Raw genomic sequence first — 20,369 nt, 5'->3', positions numbered from 1 at the left:
CTCACAGTCACACCTCATAGTGCATTGAAAACTATGGCCAGCTTTCACCATGGAATCACTTTTAAGAAACGTATTACATTAGCTTTTGTGCCCTACAAGTACGGTAGCCTTCCTGAAAAGCCTGCTTAGGAATTTCACTATTCTGAGCAAAACAGGAGAAAACTCATTTTAACCATATGCATTTTCCAAGGAGAAAAAGTACATTTTTCTGAGTGATGAGGGAAAAGTACTCAAACTTGCATTTTGGTGATAGTAAAACTTGATGGCTTTTCTATAACTCATAAAATATCAATGACTCTTAGGACTATTTTATAGGATTTTCATTGCAAAAGGCAGCATTTTAAAAGTTAAATCGAGTTCAACATGACCTCAATGCTGTTGTGTTACTGACTTGAAAAACATTAGTTTAGAAAAGAAAATCCAAAATAACTTTTTTCTACCCACTAGAGTGTAACAAATGGAAATGAGGCTTAAAAAAACTATCTGCCCTGAAAAATCAGCCGATCTAAAGTGCTGGATGTCTTTTCTTCTTCATCTCCAGTTAGAATTATTCATCTCTACTGATTTCCCATTTTAACTTTTTAATAAGTCAAGAAATCATTTTTTAACCAAATAAAATCTCTCTGTTTTAAAGAATTCCTCTTATCCTTTCTCCTCGGGCATGGAAAGCATGAGGAGACTAGTTAAGGTTCTTCAATAAGGTTAACAATCTTGAACTCTCTCTCTTTGGAGCAACTCTGCAACCTCGTAGTAATTTTGGGGGTCTTTGCAGTTTTATCCATTTAAAAAGTGGGGCATAGTGTACAACATGGGGGATATAGCCAATATTTCACAATAACTATAAATGGAGTATAACCTTTAAAAATTGTGAATCACTGTAGGGTACACCTGTAACATATAATATTATACGGAAACTATACCTCAATTAAAATATAAAGGATGCATATCTGCATAGATAATAAAAATGAATGAATGAATGAGTGAAAAGTGGGACAGACCAAAAAAAACCAAGCAATTCTTAAAAGGGTGTGATTATTGCAGAATATTCTGGAAGGTGGATGACTTCCAGCCTTTGCTCCTGTTATTCCCTCTACTCTGTCCTCACACCATGTCCAGCTGTTGTTTCCATGTGTATTTTGCAAAGGGAGTGTTCAGCTGGCTTGTTCCCATTCAGCATGTGGTCAGCATGTGATCAGTGCATCTACTAGATCTTTGCCAGCCACACTGGAGCTCAGCTTTTCCTCATCTTGTTCCTGAAAAAGTAATTACATTTCTCCCCTTGAGGGGGTTTATGCCCACTCCCTATAAAGGCTTCACAGATGTGACCCTAAACCCAACAGGCTGACACTCACTACACCAGGTTAACCTGGAACCCTAACAGTTAACAAGACCAACTTGTACATTACTTCATCCTTCTTAGAAGGAGGAGAAGAGGAGAAGACAACTTTGTGCCAAGCTCTGTGACCTCATGAGCCCTCACAACTCTACAAGATGAGCACATTACTCCTACTTTACCGGTGAGAAATTCTGAGGCCCCTGGGAGGTTATGTCACTTACCCAAAGTCATTACTAAGAAGTAGAGAAGCAAAGATCCAGCTCAGGTTGCCTGACTGCAATGACTATGCTCTTTTCAGGACACCACTTAATTCTACATTTTGGCTTCAAAAACATTCCCTACTTCTCCACTCAATGTCATTTTAAAAAGCCATAGAATAGAATCCATCTTCTTTTATTTTTAAATGTCAAGCTTGGATTTAGATCTCCTGAGTCATTTCTTATTTAACTTCGCTTTTTATCTTTACTGGCTTCCCAGTGTTTAAAAGATGAAAGCAAACAATTATTAACCACAGGAAGGAGCCACTTCATCAGGCAGGTCTGAAGAGGGCAAGATAAATCTCACACCGAAAAATAAAGACAGGGATGAAGAGAGGGAGGGAGGGAAGCAGGAAGGGAGGGAGAAGGCTGAAGTAATAAATTGAAGAATAACAAAACAAACAGTTCAAACTATTCCTGTGTGACTCCTCACAAGACAGTCTGTGCAATTCTCTCAACAAGTAGATGACGGGCTGCACGGAGAGCCCGGAACAGCTGCTCCAACCTTCTGGCCGAGTTTGACTTTTGTCTGAGCAGTCGTTTAGTTTTAGAGCACAAGGTGCAGTCATCGAGGAGCAGAGGGTAACAAACACGGGCGCTCTGGACAAGGGCACTGGGGAAAGCAATCATTTCATCACAGAACGATTTTCTTTCAACAGTGAGGATGGAGGAGAAACTTGCATGAACAGCTCCAAAGAGGGGATACAGCAGCTATTATTTAATTTTTTTAAGTCCATTTTCAGGGTGTTTGTTTTTTAATTGAAGTATAGTTGATTTACAATGTTGTGTTGGTTTCAGGTGTGCAGCAAAGTGATTCAGTTGTATATCTATAGATGTAGATATAGATACAGATATTTATATAGATATAGATATTTATATAGATATTCTTTTTCAGATTTTTTTTCTATTATAGGTTATTTCAAGATATTGGTAGTTCCCTCTGCTATACAGTAGGTCCTTGTTGTTAGCTGTCATTTAATTTTGGTTTCAGAATATCTTCTGGGAGTTTAGGACTTTGATAATTAAGTCTAGACCAAATTTGGAGGCATCGCTCCTAGAGAAAGGGTGAAAAGGAGGTAACCGGGAAGCCAGCTGAGGCCTAGCCTGAAAGCAGGGCAGGCCAGGAACTATGTTAAATTTAACTGCTGAGGGAGGACACTGTTACCATGTTAGGATTTGGAGCTGACATTTTAGAATCCTCTGAGTTGCTTAACTTTCCAAATGCCCACTGCCAATTACTTCCCAAATGCAGTTAATGACATGAAAAAATTTGCATACTGGTGGCCTGTACATTACAACCAAAAGCTAGAAAAAAGCATAAATATTCCACTGTGGAAGAATGGCAAAGCAGACAGTGGTATGTTAATGTAATTGTGAGGAAAGGGCTATATGAAGCAAGGACAAACAAAAGGAAGGAAGGGAGGGAGGGAGGGAGAGAGAAGAAAAAAGCAGAAACTAAAATCCTGTGCCCATATATAAAACTATATTTGATCCAATAAAGATGTTAAAAATAAATAAATAAAACAAAATAAGATAAAAGGCTACTCCTGGAATTAAAAAAAAAAACTATATTTGTATAAACTATGGAGAAGGGGCTAGAGTTTATTAATAGTGCCTGGGTTCCAGTGGCTTTTCAGCTGTTAGTTTATGTTGTTGCTGAGGTTAAGTGTCTCTCGTTGGATTTTAGAATTGAGAGGACTAGGGAACTTCCTTGGCGGTCCAGTGGTTAAGACTCCGCTCTTCCAGTGCAGGGGGCACAGGCTGCATCCCTGGTCAGGGAACTAAGATCCCGCATGCTGAGCGGTGTAGCCAAAAAAAAAAAAAAAACGAATTGAGATGACTAAAGAGACAATTTAAAAGTGCAAACCTACTGCAAGGCCTCGCAGGCTTGGCTCCTACCTGTGTCCATCTCATCCACGTTGCTGAGGAAGTCCTCCGGAGTCGTCGGGACACTGTAGCACCCTAGCCCCAGGCCGCTGTCGGTGCTCTGCTCCCTCGAATGATATGGCCCCCTGCAGAGCAAAAGACGGAAAAAAATTTCAAAATTAAAATACAGTCATGAAGATCCTCAACTAGTGTAGTTCTGTCAACCTGCCCGATCTTCAGATAACAAAGGGAGGTGGACTTTGCACTTCCTTTTAATTTTGAAACATATATCCCTGTGTCAGTGAAATTAATAAATTGTAAGCAAAAAAAACCTGGCCATTCATACTAAATTGACACTGATTCCCTTTTCATCTCAAAATAACAATTTGAACACCATTCTACATACAGAGAATGATACCATTTATGTACACTTTTTCAAAACCGAAAACGAAGTTGAATATTGTTTCTGGATACAGACATTAACAGGCAATAAGAAATATAAAAATATGTGTGATGAAAAAAGAAAAAAAAAATGGGTGTGATGGATACACAACAATTTCCAAATAGTGGCTACCACTAGGGAGGGAAGACGGGAAAGAAATGGATTTCAGTGGTGGTGGGGAAGGGTTTAAGTATTAATTGTAATACTTATTCAAAAAAAAATAAGATCTATGGAAATATGCAAAATGTGGGAGTTGGGTACGCGGGTAAATCTTAAGTTATTCTTTATACTCTTCTGTACGTTTGAAGTAGTTTTAAATCAATCATTTAAAAACGCCTTTCTTTCATTATTTCCCTTACTGTTTGTTTTCATCTCTCTATTTTTAATAACTTTCATAACTGTATTTGCTTGTTTGCCAGAAGACTCTGCAAGGGCAGAAAAGACTCAGGAAATAGAATACTGCCTTTTATTTGGGTTTAAAAGGCTACAATTAAGGTTGACTACTTCTACTCATGAAGATATTTCTGGTTCAATCACCTTTTCCTTCTGCTCATATATTTCATATTTTAAAACAACACCTTTTTGTTTTAATGAAAATTTTAAATTGTGAAATAATTTTAGAATCACACAGAAGATGTAAAAAGAGTACAGAGTTCCTGTGCATCCTGTTCCCAGCTTCCCCAGGGACATGGTACACAACCATAGCACAGTGATCAACACCAGGAATTGACAATGTATAATACTATTAACTAAACTATAGACCTTATTCACATTTCGCCACAAACATCACCTCTTAATTGTGTTGCTCCCTTATTTGCCATATGACATGATTTTTATCCCCTGTTGGCTACATAAAACCACAAGATTCTTCTAAATAATTACTATACAACACCATCCCATTGAAATCGTTAAGTTCATCCCCATTTTCAAATTATTGACTAGGGGTTTACTCCATGCCATAGCAACAATTTTTGAATTTGAGATTTTTTAAACCTCCACATCCTCCCTCTATCTTAACCCCATCCTCCAAGCTCCCCAGCTTTTCCCAACATAAACAAAGATCTGTTATACTGTAAACCACATAATAAAGAAAGCAAAAATAAGTGGCCCTAAAATGTTGACTTACCCATTGAGGAAAGGATCCGAGCTATTATTAGTGATAGATCTCATGTCTGGAGTCATGGCGGGTGGGTTGACAGCAGCCTGAACCGTGGCTAGAGTCTCGGCTTCCATGGGGAGCTGTCTACAGAGGGCGGCTTCCTACAGAGAGGTGACAGTCCGAGGGAGAGGCAACAGTGATTCTTTCATTGTCATAAGGATCGGAGCAAAGGATGCTTCGCATAAAAACTTTTCACCAAACACAAAAGCGCTTTATGTTTATTCCTCATACATCAAAATCATCAGGAAATCATTAGTGTTCTTTCTCTGAAGAAATCTTATAGATATAAGTCACTTTCTCACATTCACAAAGTTAATGAGAAGCTCATGCAATATTTGCCCTCAAGGCACTTACATAGCAACTATCTAACCCATCCAATTGCTTAAAATACCCAAATCAGGGCTTCCCTGGTGGCGCAGTGGTTGAGAGTCTGCCTGCTGATGCAGGGGACGCGGGTTCGTGCCCCGGTCCGGGAAGATCCCACATGCCGCGGAGCGGCTGGGCCCATGAGCCATGGCTGCAGAGCCTGCGCGTCCGCAGCCTATGCTCCGCAACGGGAGAGGCCACAACAGTGAGAGGCCTGTACCCACCCACCCCCCACCAAAAAAAACCCAAATCATATAAGGGCCTCTCAAGACACTTTCTCAGAGACAAGACTATTTTTACCCCAGGTGCTCAGACCAAATCTAAGTCAATCAAAGCAGCTGGACTCCTCTGGACTAGCAGGTACATTCTGGTCTTTGCCGCTTATAGGCCAGTAAAGCAGTGGGATTACAGAGTTCTGGCTCTGCATTGTCACATCTGGCAGTTTGATATCAATAATAACCAGGAGAGCAGAACAACCAGTTTAAAAGCTTGTTAGTCAATCAGTTTTTCTATGTTACTAATTATTTTGTTGACTAAAATGGCTGAAGTTTGGGGCACCATGCACATGCAATCCAAATCCCACTGACGATTAACTATTCGATAGCACGTGGATTTCATTAGCAAAAATTAAAACACTAGCATTTTTTTAAGCTAGCACTACTTTGCCAAGGAGAGTCAATCCAAAAGGTTACAAATCTGACTGCAATTACTTTCTCTAAATACAACCTCTAGGGAGTCTCTCCCATTTTGACAAACATGACCAGACATCAAATTCCTTTCAAATTTGCTGCTGTTTCCAGAGAATAATACTTTTATATATTTATACATGCATCCAAAACCAAAGTTAGGCCCTCGGCATATTTATGCCTATCGGTTTCCCACTACGCAGGCTGAATCACTGGTCTCACCATCCCTCAAAACCCCAAAACCATGGCTACAATGGCAAACAGAATATTTAGACCATCTAAGCTACAGTGTCTGTGTTAGATCCCTTCCAGCCCTGACACACAATGATTTTAGAGAATAACTGCTGTCTAGACAAGTCTAGTGAAATCATCGGCCATAAAAACTTTCGGTTATTAGAGTTCATTATACTGTTCTGAGGAGTTATGGTAGCATAACTCTTATAAACCATGAAGACCTGATTGATAAGAAACTGCATTGTCAACTTATACTGAAATAAATACCCTGTCTAGACAGGGCTCTTGGTTCACCTCTGTTCATTTGGATTGCAAATAACCAAATACTTAACTAACAAATTTTATTCAGTAATCTGTAAAAAGCAAACCAAAAAATGGAGTTTTTTTTTTTTAAGGGGGATTTTAATCTCAATCTTGGAAGTACCGTCTGACTAAATCTAGAAAAACTGAATTATTTCCTATAGTTGTTTTTATGTGGTAGGCAGTGTGCATTAGAAATCTTATCTTCCAACCAAAGCTTACCCGGAGGCCTCACACACAAGAATAACAGGGATTGGACCTGGTGTGAAGAGCACAGAGGCCACCAACCTCTCAAACAGACTCATACACACAGTCTGAAGACAGCTAGTCAATGATATAATTTCTAGTCCTTTATAAACTGTAAATGCAAAGATCCTTTGGGCAATAACCTTCATTAACCAAAAAAATCAACTGTAACTAGAATATTCCAATTCTCCAAACTTTCTGAATAAATGTGGAGTGTACCCCTAAACGGATACCCATTTAAACATACAGCTTGAAGAGACTGCTGCATTTCTTTACATGTGACACAATTTTATCACCATATATCTTAAGAACACTAGTTGAATTTGCAGTTTCCAGGTGGTCTGCATTTCAATATAATAAGAATCATTTCTGGAACTTCACTGGGGAAAAAAATATAGATACAATGTATATATGAATTATTTGTCATCTCTAATGATACATCATATGAAAATAAAACGTTTAAATTATAAGAAAAATATCTAGTTTCTGATATTTTAAGCTTTCCTCTTCATTTAAATTACTCTGGGAATAGGTCAAATAGATACAATATGCATTTTAAAAGAATGCTTGTGTGTGGCTAAATATATAAATGAAATTCAAAAGAACTATTTATAATAACCAAAGCTGGAAGAACCTATACTATTATATATCAGGGAAAATGTTTCATGGTGCCATTTCACGTCTGTCCCCTCTATTTAAAATGAGAGATAACTGAAGTTCCATTCCTCAGCATCGATGTTTCCCTAACTACTTTGAGGACTTGACCCCCTCGGCATCATAAGAGGCAATGCTCTGTTCTGCCTGTAGGGGGCTCGCACTATCATTTTCGCCTCCGAATGACTAACTTGGGAGAGAGAATACAGAAAAGGTGTTGAATATACCTGAAAACTAACTTTGCAATATAAATTAGGCCAGTCTGAGTTAGAAACTTTTCCGAGGGGGCAACACTTTCTTCGAGATTACTCTAAGATTATTCTTAAGTCACAGCAGCCACTGTGAAGGTTATGTTGGCCCCTGGCTCCAAACCCACCTGCTCCCTATCCCACCTGGACGGTGGCCCACAAAACCTGCCTGACAGCCCTGTCCACGTCTCCTCCTTTGTCTCAGACGGGACCTCCTCACTCCTTCACTCCCTCCCCACTGCCCCTCCCACTTCCGGCATCTGCTCCCACTGTTCGTTCTGCTTGGAACACTCTCCTCAGATCGTCCTGAAGTTCACTCCCTCACTGATGTCTGTCCCAACAGATGCCATCTCGTCAGAGATTACATTCAGTGTTCTTGATGGCAACTTATATATTTACCGTCTGTCTTTCTCTTTAGAATGTAAAGAGAGGAAAGGGACCTTATTTGTCATGTTCACTTCTGTATCCCCACTGTGTATAACAACCCAGGCATAGAGTGGGCACTTGATAAAATATTCACTCAACGAAGAAATGAAAAATATTGCTGGAATTCAAATGGAAATATTTTAAATTATAATTAATAATAAAAGGAAAACTTAACTAAGATCATTCAATTCTCATCTTCAACCACAAGTATGAGTAAAACAACAGTCTACTGTATAGATCCCAACTAACCAGGCTCAAACTCCATCCTAATGAAATGATCCCACGGTGTTTCTCCTGCTCCCAACACAGGAGATGGGCAGGAGGGCAGAGTGGTCATGGGCAGGGATTCCAGGGCCAAATGCTTGGATTTGAACCCTGGCCATGCCATCTCCCAGCCAGTTATCTAATTTCTTTGTTCCCCATTGGTAAAGTGAGGATAATAACAGCATCCACCCAATAGGGCAGCTGTGGTGATAAAATGAGGTAACACATATAGGGTACTTAGAGCAGTGCTGGCACACGAGATCACTTAATAAATGTTAACTAAGTATTATTATCGTCTTATGCTCTGTATTCCAATCCCAGAAAATAAAACAAAAACAAAAATAAACAATCTTAAAAGTCACACTACCACATGGAACTGACCCACTTTGAGTGGTCTGACAACTTTTTCTGGCCAACTTTCACCTTGGAAGGATTACACCAAATGTGAAGTTCATCATGAGTCAGCAAGGCTAAAAATATAACTTTTTAAAAATTTTACCAAGGAGCGGTTTGTAAACCTTTTTGTATAACATAAAATTGATTTTTAATATAAGTGGAGAATGGTGAGAAGTTTCATTTCACTCAATTATGTTTTATAATAGTTCCATATTTAGATTTTTTTTTTTTTTTTTTTTGCCACACTGCATGGCATGTGCAACTTCCCCAACCAGGGATGGACCCTGCACCCCCTGCAGTGGAAGTTTGTAGTCTTAACCACTGGACTACCAGAGAAATCCCCAAATTTAGAATTTTTAAAGGTCTAGCCTTTTTTGAATGAAAACAGTTTCCTATTTCTGTTCATAAATTGAAACAGCAATACAAAATCTAAGGTTTGGAAATAAAAGAACTAATCTCACTAACACGTCCCCATCCAAAGAAAGGAGGATTTTTATTTAAAAAAGAAAAAAAAAAGAAACTAAATTTAAGTATAAAATTAAACCCCAGACGCAGTATGATTTTGGCTGCCACGTGACCTCCACTGCCCTTGCCCGGGCAGAAATGAAAGGCAAACACCTGACTTTAGTCTGACCAAGATGGAGGAGTCAAGACTGAAGGAGAAGCGGAAGCAAAGGCTGCAGATGGGGCACTGGGCTAAGTGAACTGATGTGGAAACAGGGGGACAGTTGAACAAGGCTGGTCTAGGACAAGACTCAGGTCTCCAACTCAGAGCTGGCAGTGCAGCTGCCCTAACCCTGTGCTCCCTCCCCAGCTCCCACCAGTGCAGGCAGGATAACACATGCTAAGCTGGAGACACACCTGAGCCCCTTGGTCTGTCTCATCTCCCACCTCCACTCCAGTTCAGCAAGATTCTTTCCCAGTGTCCCTTCCACTCCCACCCACCCTATCCTCCCAAACAAGTCTTCAGTTTCCTGAAGTCCTCGGTACTTTGGGTCCCTCTTCATCAAGACATATCCCCCCATCCTTAGGGGTTCTGTTACATCACCTTTCCCAGGATGCCTTCCCTGACAACCATGACCACAGCAAACCACTACCTGCCCCTTTCCCACCCCTGAAGTCCAAAATAAAGCATCCAGCTGGGGTCTGAAACTCCATGTCTCACAGTACACTCCTCACCCAGCCCCAAAGCAGCTCTTCCTGCTGACGTCAAGCTTTCTCCTAATGCCGTCACCCCTTCTCCCAGCTCCAAATCTCAGTCAACTGTCTCCCTCAGTCCCCACAACAATTCATTCATTTGCTCCTGTATTTATTTTTTAAAAATACTGTGGAGAGGGCTTCCCTGGTGGCGCAGTTGTTGAGAATCTGCCTGCTAATGCAGGGGACACGGGTTCGAGCCCTGGTCTGGGAAGATCCCACATGCCATGGAGCAGCTAGGCCCGTGAGCCACAACTACTCAGCCTGCGCATCTGGAGCCTGTGCTCTGCAACAAGAGAGGCCGCGACAGTGAGAGAGGCCCGATGAAGAGTGGCCCCCGCTTGCCACAACTAGAGGAAGCCCTCGCACAGAAACGAAGACCCAAAACAGCCAAAAATAAATTAATTAATTAAATTTAAATGTTAAAAAAAAGATACTATGGAGACTACCAGGTGCCCAGTACAGTTCTCGGCAACAGGGATACAGCAATGAAAAATACAGACAGTGTCCTGCCTCTTCAAGGATTCTAGAGGGGGAGACAGACTCCAACAGAAAATGATGCAGAAGGGCCAAGCCTCATGGGGTCCATCTCCCCGATATCTACATGCTCCAAACCTTCTTTCCAACTCAAGTCGTCTGCACTCCTTCTCTAGACCTACCAGTCTCCATGTGCAGGGGGAGATTGTTCTACACTTTGTCACGATCTTTACAAAGAGTGACCAGAGGAGAAAAATCAGGATAGGGAGCGGTCAGAGTGTCATGTCCTACGAAGAAGCAAGGGGACTGTTTAAGAGACACTTGTGGCACACCATGGCTCTCAAACTATTATTGATTGCCACGTGGAAGAAGGAAGATTCCTTCCACCCCAGCCTGGAGGCAGATCTGATGGAGGGCTTTGTAGTTAGTAGTTCGTTCAGTGATAGAACTGGCTGCTTCTCAATTCTCTGGGCTACTGGCCACTGGAATTTTCAAGCAGTTGTTGAGGGTTAAATGCTACTGGATATGACCAGGCCTTGGCACAGGAGAAAAAGTGTCCTTGGATTCAGAATGATGAAAGCTCAAATCCCAGCTGAGCTACTCCCTAGCTATAACATTTTGGAGTACATTTTTAACCTTTCAGTTTGTTCATCTGAAGAAAAAGAAAAGAAAAAAAAAGACATAAGATTTATCTTGCTGGGCTGTTATAAAGATTAAAAAGCATATTTATCAAGAACCTGGCACAGTGAGGCAGTTACTAGAATGAGCTACTTAACTCATGGTGTTAAATGTTTTAGGAGGTGGAGATGTTAGCTAATACTTGCGTATCACTTACTACTTGTGAAGCACTGCCCTAAGTGCTTTAACATACTATACCTCATTTCATCCTCCTGACAACCCAACTGTCTCCATTTTATGGATGAGGGCACTGAGGCACAGAGAGACTAAGCAACTTTCCCAGGATCTGGCCCCAGAGTCTGTTGTCGTAGCCACTACACTATGAGGAAAGCCAAAGATTGAGGTCGGCAGACCTCAAATTTTCAGCCCTTTCACCTACTGGCTATAGGACTTGGGCATGTTACTTCATTTCTCTGAGCTTGTTTTCCCAGTTATAAAACAGAAATACCAACCCCCCTCCTTCGGGCAGTTTAGAGGATTTAATGAAGTGGCCTGTTTCACTGTCCTGAACACAGTTTCCCTCTCTGAATTGGAAAAGAGATGGAACTGGACATAGTCTCTGATCCTTTTCAACGTATAAGGGTGGAGCTAGTGTCCTGGGAATTCACAAGCACATCCAGCAAAGTTATAAGTTCAGATTTTAAAGGCCAATTTCAGAAAGATCTGGAAAGCTGCCCCTGGTAACCTCACCCCTACCCTGCTCCACCACAACTTTATTTTTTCTCTACATCCAAGCTGGGGGTGGAAAGACTGTTGCAAAATAAAGGCTTGAGAATCTCTTTCAGAGTTTGTGGTCTTCCATCTAGCTCCCTAAAACGAATAATTACATGCGGGTTTACAAGCACCCTCTCCTACTGGCTGGGGGAGGGGGTGGTGTGCCAAATAGCTGGAGGGGTGTGAAAGACAAAGGCCCATCTGTAAGAGGAAGGTGTTCCTGGAAGCAAACCTCAAACCTCCTTTCCTTCCAGCTCCCCACTGGCCTGCAGCCTGCCTGTGGAATAAATCAAGAGAGGAGGTGAGAAAGTCAACAGCAGTTGAAAGCATCCTGCAGCCCTGTCCATCCCGGGCTAAAGGAGCGCCTCCCGCCAGCCAGCCCTGGCCCTCCTGGAATGTACTTGAAAGGAAAGACAATAACCTCTTCTGAGGGTGCCTGCTTGATTTAGGTGTGTGTGGCCAGGGATACTACAAAAATGGAAGATTGTACTGTTTTAATTAGAAAGGGTGGGGTGAGTAGAAACAAATGAAAGACAAAAAAAAAAAAGACAATATTTTGAAATCCTAACATTAAAACAGTTATTCTGGTGCAGAGAAGTTGCTCTCTCTGCCGAAACTTCCCCGGACTTCAGAGGCAGAATACTGAATTATTTACCTTCTTTATAAGGAAAAAAAAAAAACAAAAACAAAAACAAAAAAAACACGCCCAGTGTAAATTTCTTTTTAACTCTGTGCTAAGGGATTCTAGAAATTCACTGTCACATTTCCTGGAGCCTCCCTTTTGGAAATACCTCATCACACAAGCTCAGCTGCCAGACTCAGACTGTCGAAACTCTGACACTTCGGGGAAGACATTTGTTGAGTCCATAATTGTTATCCATGGCCTGTCTGATGCTCTTTTAATTAAGGATGCATATAGCAATCCTGTGTTGCTCCATAATCTCTGTTATCCTTTAGAATCGAATTAAGGAAAACATTATATAATTTAGATAGTCTCCTCTTAAGAAAAATAGCTGAATGGATTTCGAGGTGGAATATTTCTTCGTACCTCTGATCTTATCAAGATCCGAAATATGAAGCTGCTTTGCATTTGTGCAAACCTGGTGAGCCTCCATTTAAAAAAATGTGTTTGTACTACTCAGCCATAAAAAAGAACAAAATGTTGCCAATTGCAGCAGCATGGATGGACTTGGAGGGTGTTATGCTAAGTGAAATAAGACAGAGAAAGACAAATAATGTACAATATCACTTATATGTGGAATCTAAAAAAATGCAACAAATAGTGAATATAGCAAAAGAGAGGCAGACTCACAGGTATAGAGAGCAAGGTAATGGTTACCTGTACAGAGGTTGGGGGTAATACACAGATGAGGGGTGGGAGGTACAAACTATTGGGAATAAGACAGGCTCAAGGATGGATCGTACAGCATGGGGAATATAGCCAATGTTCTGTAATAACTGTAAATGAAAAACCCTTTAAAAATGAATTTAAAAATTGTAATAACCTATAATAGAAAAGAATCTAAAAAAGAATATATATATATATATATGTATAACTGAACACTTTGCTGTATACCTGAAACTAACACAACATTGTAAATCAACTGTATTTCAATACAAATTTTTTTAAAACTGTATAAAAATGTTTAAAAATAAATAAATAATTTAAATGTGTTTGATTTATAATATCTTTCAAAAGGGTCCCTTTTATTTATTTATTTATTTTTGCGGTACGCGGGCCTCTCACTGTTGTGGCCTCTCCCACTGCGGAGCACAGGCTCCGGACGCGCAGGCTCAGCGGCCACGGCTCACGGGCCCAGCCGCTCCGCGGCATGTGGGATCTTCCCGGACCGGGGCACGAACCCATGTCCCCTGCATCGGCAGGCGGACTCTCAGCCACTGCGCCACCAGGGAAGCCCTGGGTCCCTTTTAAAAGAATTGGTATTTATCAGAAAATGGATTATTTCTGGGACTTGTAGGCAAATAGAACACTGACAGCAGTTACAATGGAAGCCCTTTGAGGGTAGGGACCAAGCCTATTCGTTCACTGCTGTGCATTTAGTGCCTAGAGCATGCTGAACAAATGAATGAATGAACGTAGACAGCCAGGTTACTCTACGGGGATCCACATCCTGGGTGGACAACATGACCTCTGATGTTGCAGTCAATCCTGAAACCTAATTCTCTGAAATGCTTTTCTAAAAGGAAATTATAGCCCCAGGTGCTGAAGGCAAGACTCTATGAAGCAGCCACGACTTAGGCTATGATATGACACTTTTTAACGTCTCTAAATAGCTATTCTTCACATGACAAAAAACAGACCTCAGAACCTTCCCTGGACGAGCAGCCGGGTGTGTCCCTCCCCCGGGCCCTCGGTCAGGAATGGCTGCCAGAGGCCGGCCAGCTGGCCGGCCAGACCCGGTAGTGGTTGTCAAGCCCAACAAAAATCTGTGAGACCTGCCCAAAGAATTCTGAGGCCTCCTGCCCAAGCCCTCTCCCCTTGTCCCTGTTGCCCTGGCAACCAGAGGCCGGGCTTAGTCAGCATTTTTGTTTAACAAGCTGCTTTCTCCTGTCCACTGAGCCTCAATTAAGGGAAGGATGGGGGTAAAAGCAGTGCTGAGTCTGCCTGGGAATAATAACCATTTCCCAACAACGCAGAGGGAGCGAAGGCTTCTTCACTGAAGACTCTTCCAGGCCCTGGACGCTGACGGGAAGTCCTCGAGGTTAAAATCATCTTTGAGGCAGAAGGTCCCCCAGCTTCATATTTAAATGAATAATACAACGAAATACTCTCCTCAGATAAAGCCAAGAGTCTGTTTTTATGTCAAGGACTTGTTCTTTCAGAGGGGTAAATAGGGACTGCGAAGCCTGTTTCACAATTTCTTACGAGTTACTCAAATTTTCCATTTCCTCCGGTAAAGTTGTAAACATGCCCTTTATGATACTGAGCAAATACTGTGCTGGTTTTTAAGCTGTAACAGCAGAATAATCTATAGTCTTGTGGGCACGTGTGGCTCATAGTATTTTAAAAATTTATGTCCAGAAACGTTGGAGAAAGGATTCCAGGCAGCTTAGAATAGATATGTCCAAACTCACAGCACAACTTCCATGGCTGATACAGAATAAATAAATGACTTCCCAATATATTAAGAAAAAGAGATAACAAAAGTAGTATTCTCTACTACCAATTTTGTTTTAAAAAACAAAATACACATGGATACATACAAAGACTGGAGAGAAATCACCAACATCTTCATAGCTGCTCTCTTTAGGTAAGAGTATAAGTGATGCATACATTCTTTCCTGGTTTTGATTATTTTAAACATTTACTACAATGAATGTGTTTTGTCCTTTCTGTGCGACACTTTTACTTTATTATTATCTTTATTTAGAGTCGAATTCACTCTGTGAAACTGTACAGTTCTAAGTTTTGACAAATACATAATACAGTTGTGAAGCAGCCACTGCAAGCAAGACACAGAACTGTGTCATCCCCCACAAACCCCCTAGTGCCTCTCCTGTGGAGGCAGCCCCTCCCCGATCCTTAACTGTAGCAACCACTCATCTGTTCTCTGTCCCTATAGTTTTGCCCTTTCCAGAATGTCATATAAATGGAATCATACACTGTGAAGTCTTTTTTCTTTTTCCTTTTTCTTTTTGGCTGCACTGCGAGGCATGCGGGATCTTAGTCCCCCGACCAGGGATCGAACCGGTGCCCCCTGCAGTGGAAGCGCAGAGTGTAACCACTGGACCGCCATGGAAGTCCCATTATGAAGTCTTTTGAGTCTGAATTCTTTCAGTTAGTAAAATGCTTTCTCTCATCTCAGTCAGAGAAAACAAACAAAAAAGCTACTAAATTATATTTTTAAAAGTTAAAAATGATTTTTTACTTAAAAAAACTTCATAAACTGAATTCTAACTTTTTTTTTTAATGTGAAGGTAGCAGGAAGTACATCTTCAACTGAGAATTGCTTTCTTTGCTAGGGTTGCCGTTTCTTAGATGAGCCTGAAACCGCTTCACGGCGTTTTGGAAAACTTAGCAAAAATAAAACTGATTATCACGGACAACGGAGAATGTCTTTCATGAGAATTCACTCTCCATAATGTCTGTGACAGATGCCGAAAGCAGAGAAAGTTCCACTTTCCTAATAAGGCCACGTACTGCAGACCTGGCTGGGATCCCCTTGGGCTCGTGGCACCCCAGCCCTTGGAGCACCTGCCACATTCTGAGATAATTCATCAATTATCAGATACAAGCAGTTCAACTCTGTTGCTACAGCAGCCAATGCTAAATTGTAGGGATCATTTTTAACAAACCTCTTCTACTTCAAAAGATTCCTAATCAGGGGAGATACCAAACCTCACCGGCCCTTTGATCAGAGTTCTGTTGGCCTGTGGGAATGAGGAAAAGAAAGAAAGAAGCACCTTATGCTCATTTTCACAGAACTCTGGGCTCTGGTGCATCTGGTCCCCGCTCCAGCTATGAAAGTGAAAGATGGCAGCACTGGGACCCCACGAAGTAAGGAATGGTTTGAATTTATCCTTCTGGCCACCAATCTGGATTAGAGTTCATCATTTTGTGTCCTTTGCTAAAATGTAAGTTATCTGAAGGCAGCCGTGTCCCACTTATCTTTTTAGTATTTCCCACAACATAAATGTTGGGTGAATAAACAAATGAAGAGATAAAAGAAGGAATGAAAAAAAATAATTTTCCATCCTGAAATAATGGAGGTTCACTTCAGATCTGTAATCAGACTTTCCTCAACTTCATTTGTTAATATCTCTGGCATGATTTCAGTGACAAGTTAACATCTGAGCCCTCGGCATTGTGAGGTGTACGTCAGACTGTGGAACGAGAACCGAGGAATTGTTTTCTCCACAGCACAACATCAGACTACATGCCTGGAGGAACAATGGCACAGAAACAGAAAAAAGAACAAGAGGGAGAAGGAGATGAAGAAGAAGAAGAAAAAGGAAAAATAAAATAATATTTACATGGCATATAACTCATAAGGACCTTTCACATTTATCATATATTTAACAATGATAAAAATATACAGAGTAATGGGCTTCCCTGGTGGCGCAGTGGTTGAGAGTCTGCCTGCTGATGCAGGGGACACAGGTTCGTGCCCCGGTCCGGCTGGGCCCGTGAGCCATGGCCGCTGGGCCTGCGCGTCCGGAGCCTGTGCTCCGCAGTGGGAGAGGCCACAACAGTGAGAGGCCCGCGTACCGTAAAAAAAAAAAATATATATATATATATATATATATATATATATATATATATATACACAGAGTACTGATGACTTCCCAAGAATTAGGAACAAATTCATTCTACTTATTAAAATTTACCAACCTCCTTTCCTATCATAAAGATGGAGCCTAGGAAGGGGCCTCTCTCCCAGAAATTCTCCCCTGATAGGAAGGTCAGGGCCTGCCTGCTGGGCAGGGACTTCAAGAAGACAGGCTGGACAGCTAGGGCCCTCCTGCAAACTAGAGGAAGGCCAGGGGAATTACAAAGTGCCCAGAAAGCAAAGGATATTCAGGAAGTTGTTGACTACATAGAACAGGGAGTGGGACAGAAAGAACAAATGGCACAGACAATCTTCAGAGCTCATCAGGACCACCACTGCCTCCGTCCCTCTACCTTCCTACCAGGTGCTGGAAGGCGGCTAAACAGGTGAGCCAAATATCACTTTTACTTCCAATCCGTTTCCCTGCCCCACCCTGGCTTAAGTGCAAATAGTGAGGCTTAAGGGCAAAGCACCAAAAGAAAGCAGTAAAAAAAAACCCCACAAAGGTGATACACATACTAATCCACACCTGAACAATCAGACATCTTGGCAAATGCCACTGTCATCAAACACTCCGACACCATTTACTGTATGGCCTTAAACAATATCTTTGACCCTGAGTATCAGGCTGCTGCTGGATGGGGAACACGTCTGCCACGACTTAAAAAAGTCTCTTTAGACCTTTTTTCCTGTATCCATAATAAAGATAAAAAGACATCAGAACAATCCATTCCACCTTCTTCTCCTCCTCTAACCACACACACACACACACACACACACACACACACACACACACACAAGCTCACACGTTCAAAGCTGAACTACAGGAGACTCTGGGAGCAAATCTGGACAGCGTTCCTCCCCGAGGTCCTGTACAGTGGAGTCGACGCTGTCATGCAGCAAAATACTCCAAGTTCCACAGCCTCTAGGGATCAGCATTTAAGGAACTTGGTTGGTATTTCTGTAATATGAACCATCAATACTAACATTCTGGTTCAAAGGCACCTATGGTTGGAATAAAGGAAACAATTTGGGGCACTTTTCTCCACCCCTTTTCAGAAATACTTTCTGTGGGAAAGGAGGAGGTGGGGTAGGGGAAAGAGAAACACAGAGCGAGGCAGAAACTGAGACACGAGTCATTCTTTGCGGGGGAAAAAAAAACATTAAAACTTATAAATGCTACTATAATACTATTTATATTACTCTATATTATAAAATAGATAAATTATTCCAAATAGAATTATTATCCAAAGACAGAAAACCATAATACAATCATTTCCTGCTAAGAAACATGATACTGTATATCTAAAAACAGTATAAACAAATGCTACCCTGAAATAACCGTGAAAGTTCAGACATAAATCCTCAGGGTAAAAAAAGCACAACGATGGTTATATTACAAAGTTGTATTCCTCAAATTTAGAGGCTAGTTCAACAGAACAACAAAGCACAATTTATATTCATTTCCCACATTTTCAAAGGCTATGTATAAGGAATTCTTTTAATTCATCATGTTTTTTAAACTTCATACAGTGTAGACACTTTATATTTTAGAATTTATTTGATGAGAAATACATTATTTACCTATGGCAGTCAATGTATATTTTTGAAAGTATCAGATATAACTAAAAGAAAAAATCGTGTTTACCCTAATACCCCCAGCCCCCTGGAAGAAAGCTTTCTGGAACAGTTAAAACTATTCATTTCCGTCCACATGGAAAGGAAGCTACCCGTGTATCTTGCTTCATGTGAGTCATAAGGCAAAGTCTGAAGAATTAAAACAATAAACTGAAGCCTTCCTCCCCAAAATGCAGCCAGCAAAATTTATGAGACCTGAAAGCATGGGCTGCATTAGCTTAGCAACACAGAAGAGAATTCTGCTTTTGCACAGACCAAGCCACTGAAGCAGGGAGAACACTGTGGGCTCCTTCATGGATTTTCTTTTCTTTATTTTGTGAAGTGAGGCCCTGAGCCTGACTCACAGAGGACACACACTCTGTTGACTGACTGACTGAATGAGGAAATGGCACTAAGTGCCTGATCAAAGCCCAGGGGGTTTCGCAGAGCACTCTATCAGAGTCTGTATGCAAAACATTTTCCTTTCTTTTTCTCATGCTCCACGATGGATCAAAGATGGTTGCAGATTCTTTGTCATCTCTTCCGTGGAACATCCCCTCTGCTATCTGCTCTAACTGGGGGTGGAGGGGTGTGCTGTGACTGCTCTGTCCAAGAGAATATGGAAGAACTGACTCTGTGGCAGTTTCCAGAGCCAGGCCCAAGACCCTGGCAGCTTTCAATTCCTGTCTCTTAGAACATTCTCTTGGGGAGACCCAAGCTGCTATGTGATACGTCCCACCGCTCTGAGATTGCCAAGCTAGAGATGCCGTGGGCAAATACTCCAGCTTTTAGTCCTAGCTATGCTCAGTCTTCCAGCAGCCCTTTCCATGGTGCCACACACTTGAGTAAACCCACCTTGGACCCTCCAGGCCAGGCTACCCACCGGTCGACCACCGTTAAGTGACCTCAGTCAAAATCACGTACAGCGCAAGAACAGTCCAGCTGAGCCCTGCCCCAATTCCTGACCACGAAATGGCGTGATATAATACAATGGCTATTGTTTCAAGCCACTGAGTTTTTTGATAATGTATTACACAGTAATAAATAACTGGAACGTATTCTTCCTCTCCTTCTAGTGATTAGCAGTGAAAGCCACAGGCAGCCATGCTGATACAGCTAGTCTTTGTACTCATCTACGTTTGGCTCTCAAGACAGTGCAAATAGACGTTGGAAGTTTGAAGCAGCGCTTTGGGCTTTTAATGCGATGGCAAGTAGATACCTACCCACTAGCCTTGCCACCAAAGGCCACGAAGCCTCCACCAGGTCCCACCGAAGGCCATACCTGCCTCATGAGCTCCTCTTGACGCATCCTAATTCTCTCTCTCTCCATCTGGATCCTCTGAAGCCGAAGTTTCTGCTGCTGCTGCTGCTGCGTGGTCAGCGCGTTGGGCATACTCATGAGCCCTGCTGGGGGGTTCTGAGGAGGGTGACTCTGCTGGCTCAGGGAACTGGATGCCATCTGCTGCTGGTGCTGGTGATTCATCACTACAGGAGGGAAGAACAGGCGGGTTAATG

General features: G+C 41.7%; 1 protein-coding gene across 1 annotated transcript in view; it reads right to left on the bottom strand.

Annotated features, from left to right (window-relative positions):
* Positions 1 to 20,369, bottom strand: part of WWTR1 (WW domain containing transcription regulator 1) — a 132,285-nt gene that overhangs the window by 4,647 nt on the left and 107,269 nt on the right. Inside the window, exons 4-6 of the mRNA XM_082839205.1 lie at positions 20,137 to 20,339; positions 5,028 to 5,161; positions 3,493 to 3,605 (exon numbers count right to left, since the gene is read on the bottom strand). Coding sequence (XP_082695331.1) covers positions 3,493 to 3,605; positions 5,028 to 5,161; positions 20,137 to 20,339 — 450 coding nt within the window. The remainder of the gene's footprint in view (positions 1 to 3,492; positions 3,606 to 5,027; positions 5,162 to 20,136; positions 20,340 to 20,369) is intronic.

The sequence above is a fragment of the Leucopleurus acutus genome, assembly GCF_964270905.1.
Source record: "Leucopleurus acutus genome assembly, chromosome: 5".
Classification (NCBI taxonomy): Eukaryota; Metazoa; Chordata; class Mammalia; order Artiodactyla; family Delphinidae; genus Leucopleurus; species Leucopleurus acutus.
This window is presented reverse-complemented; position numbering and strand designations above follow the sequence as displayed.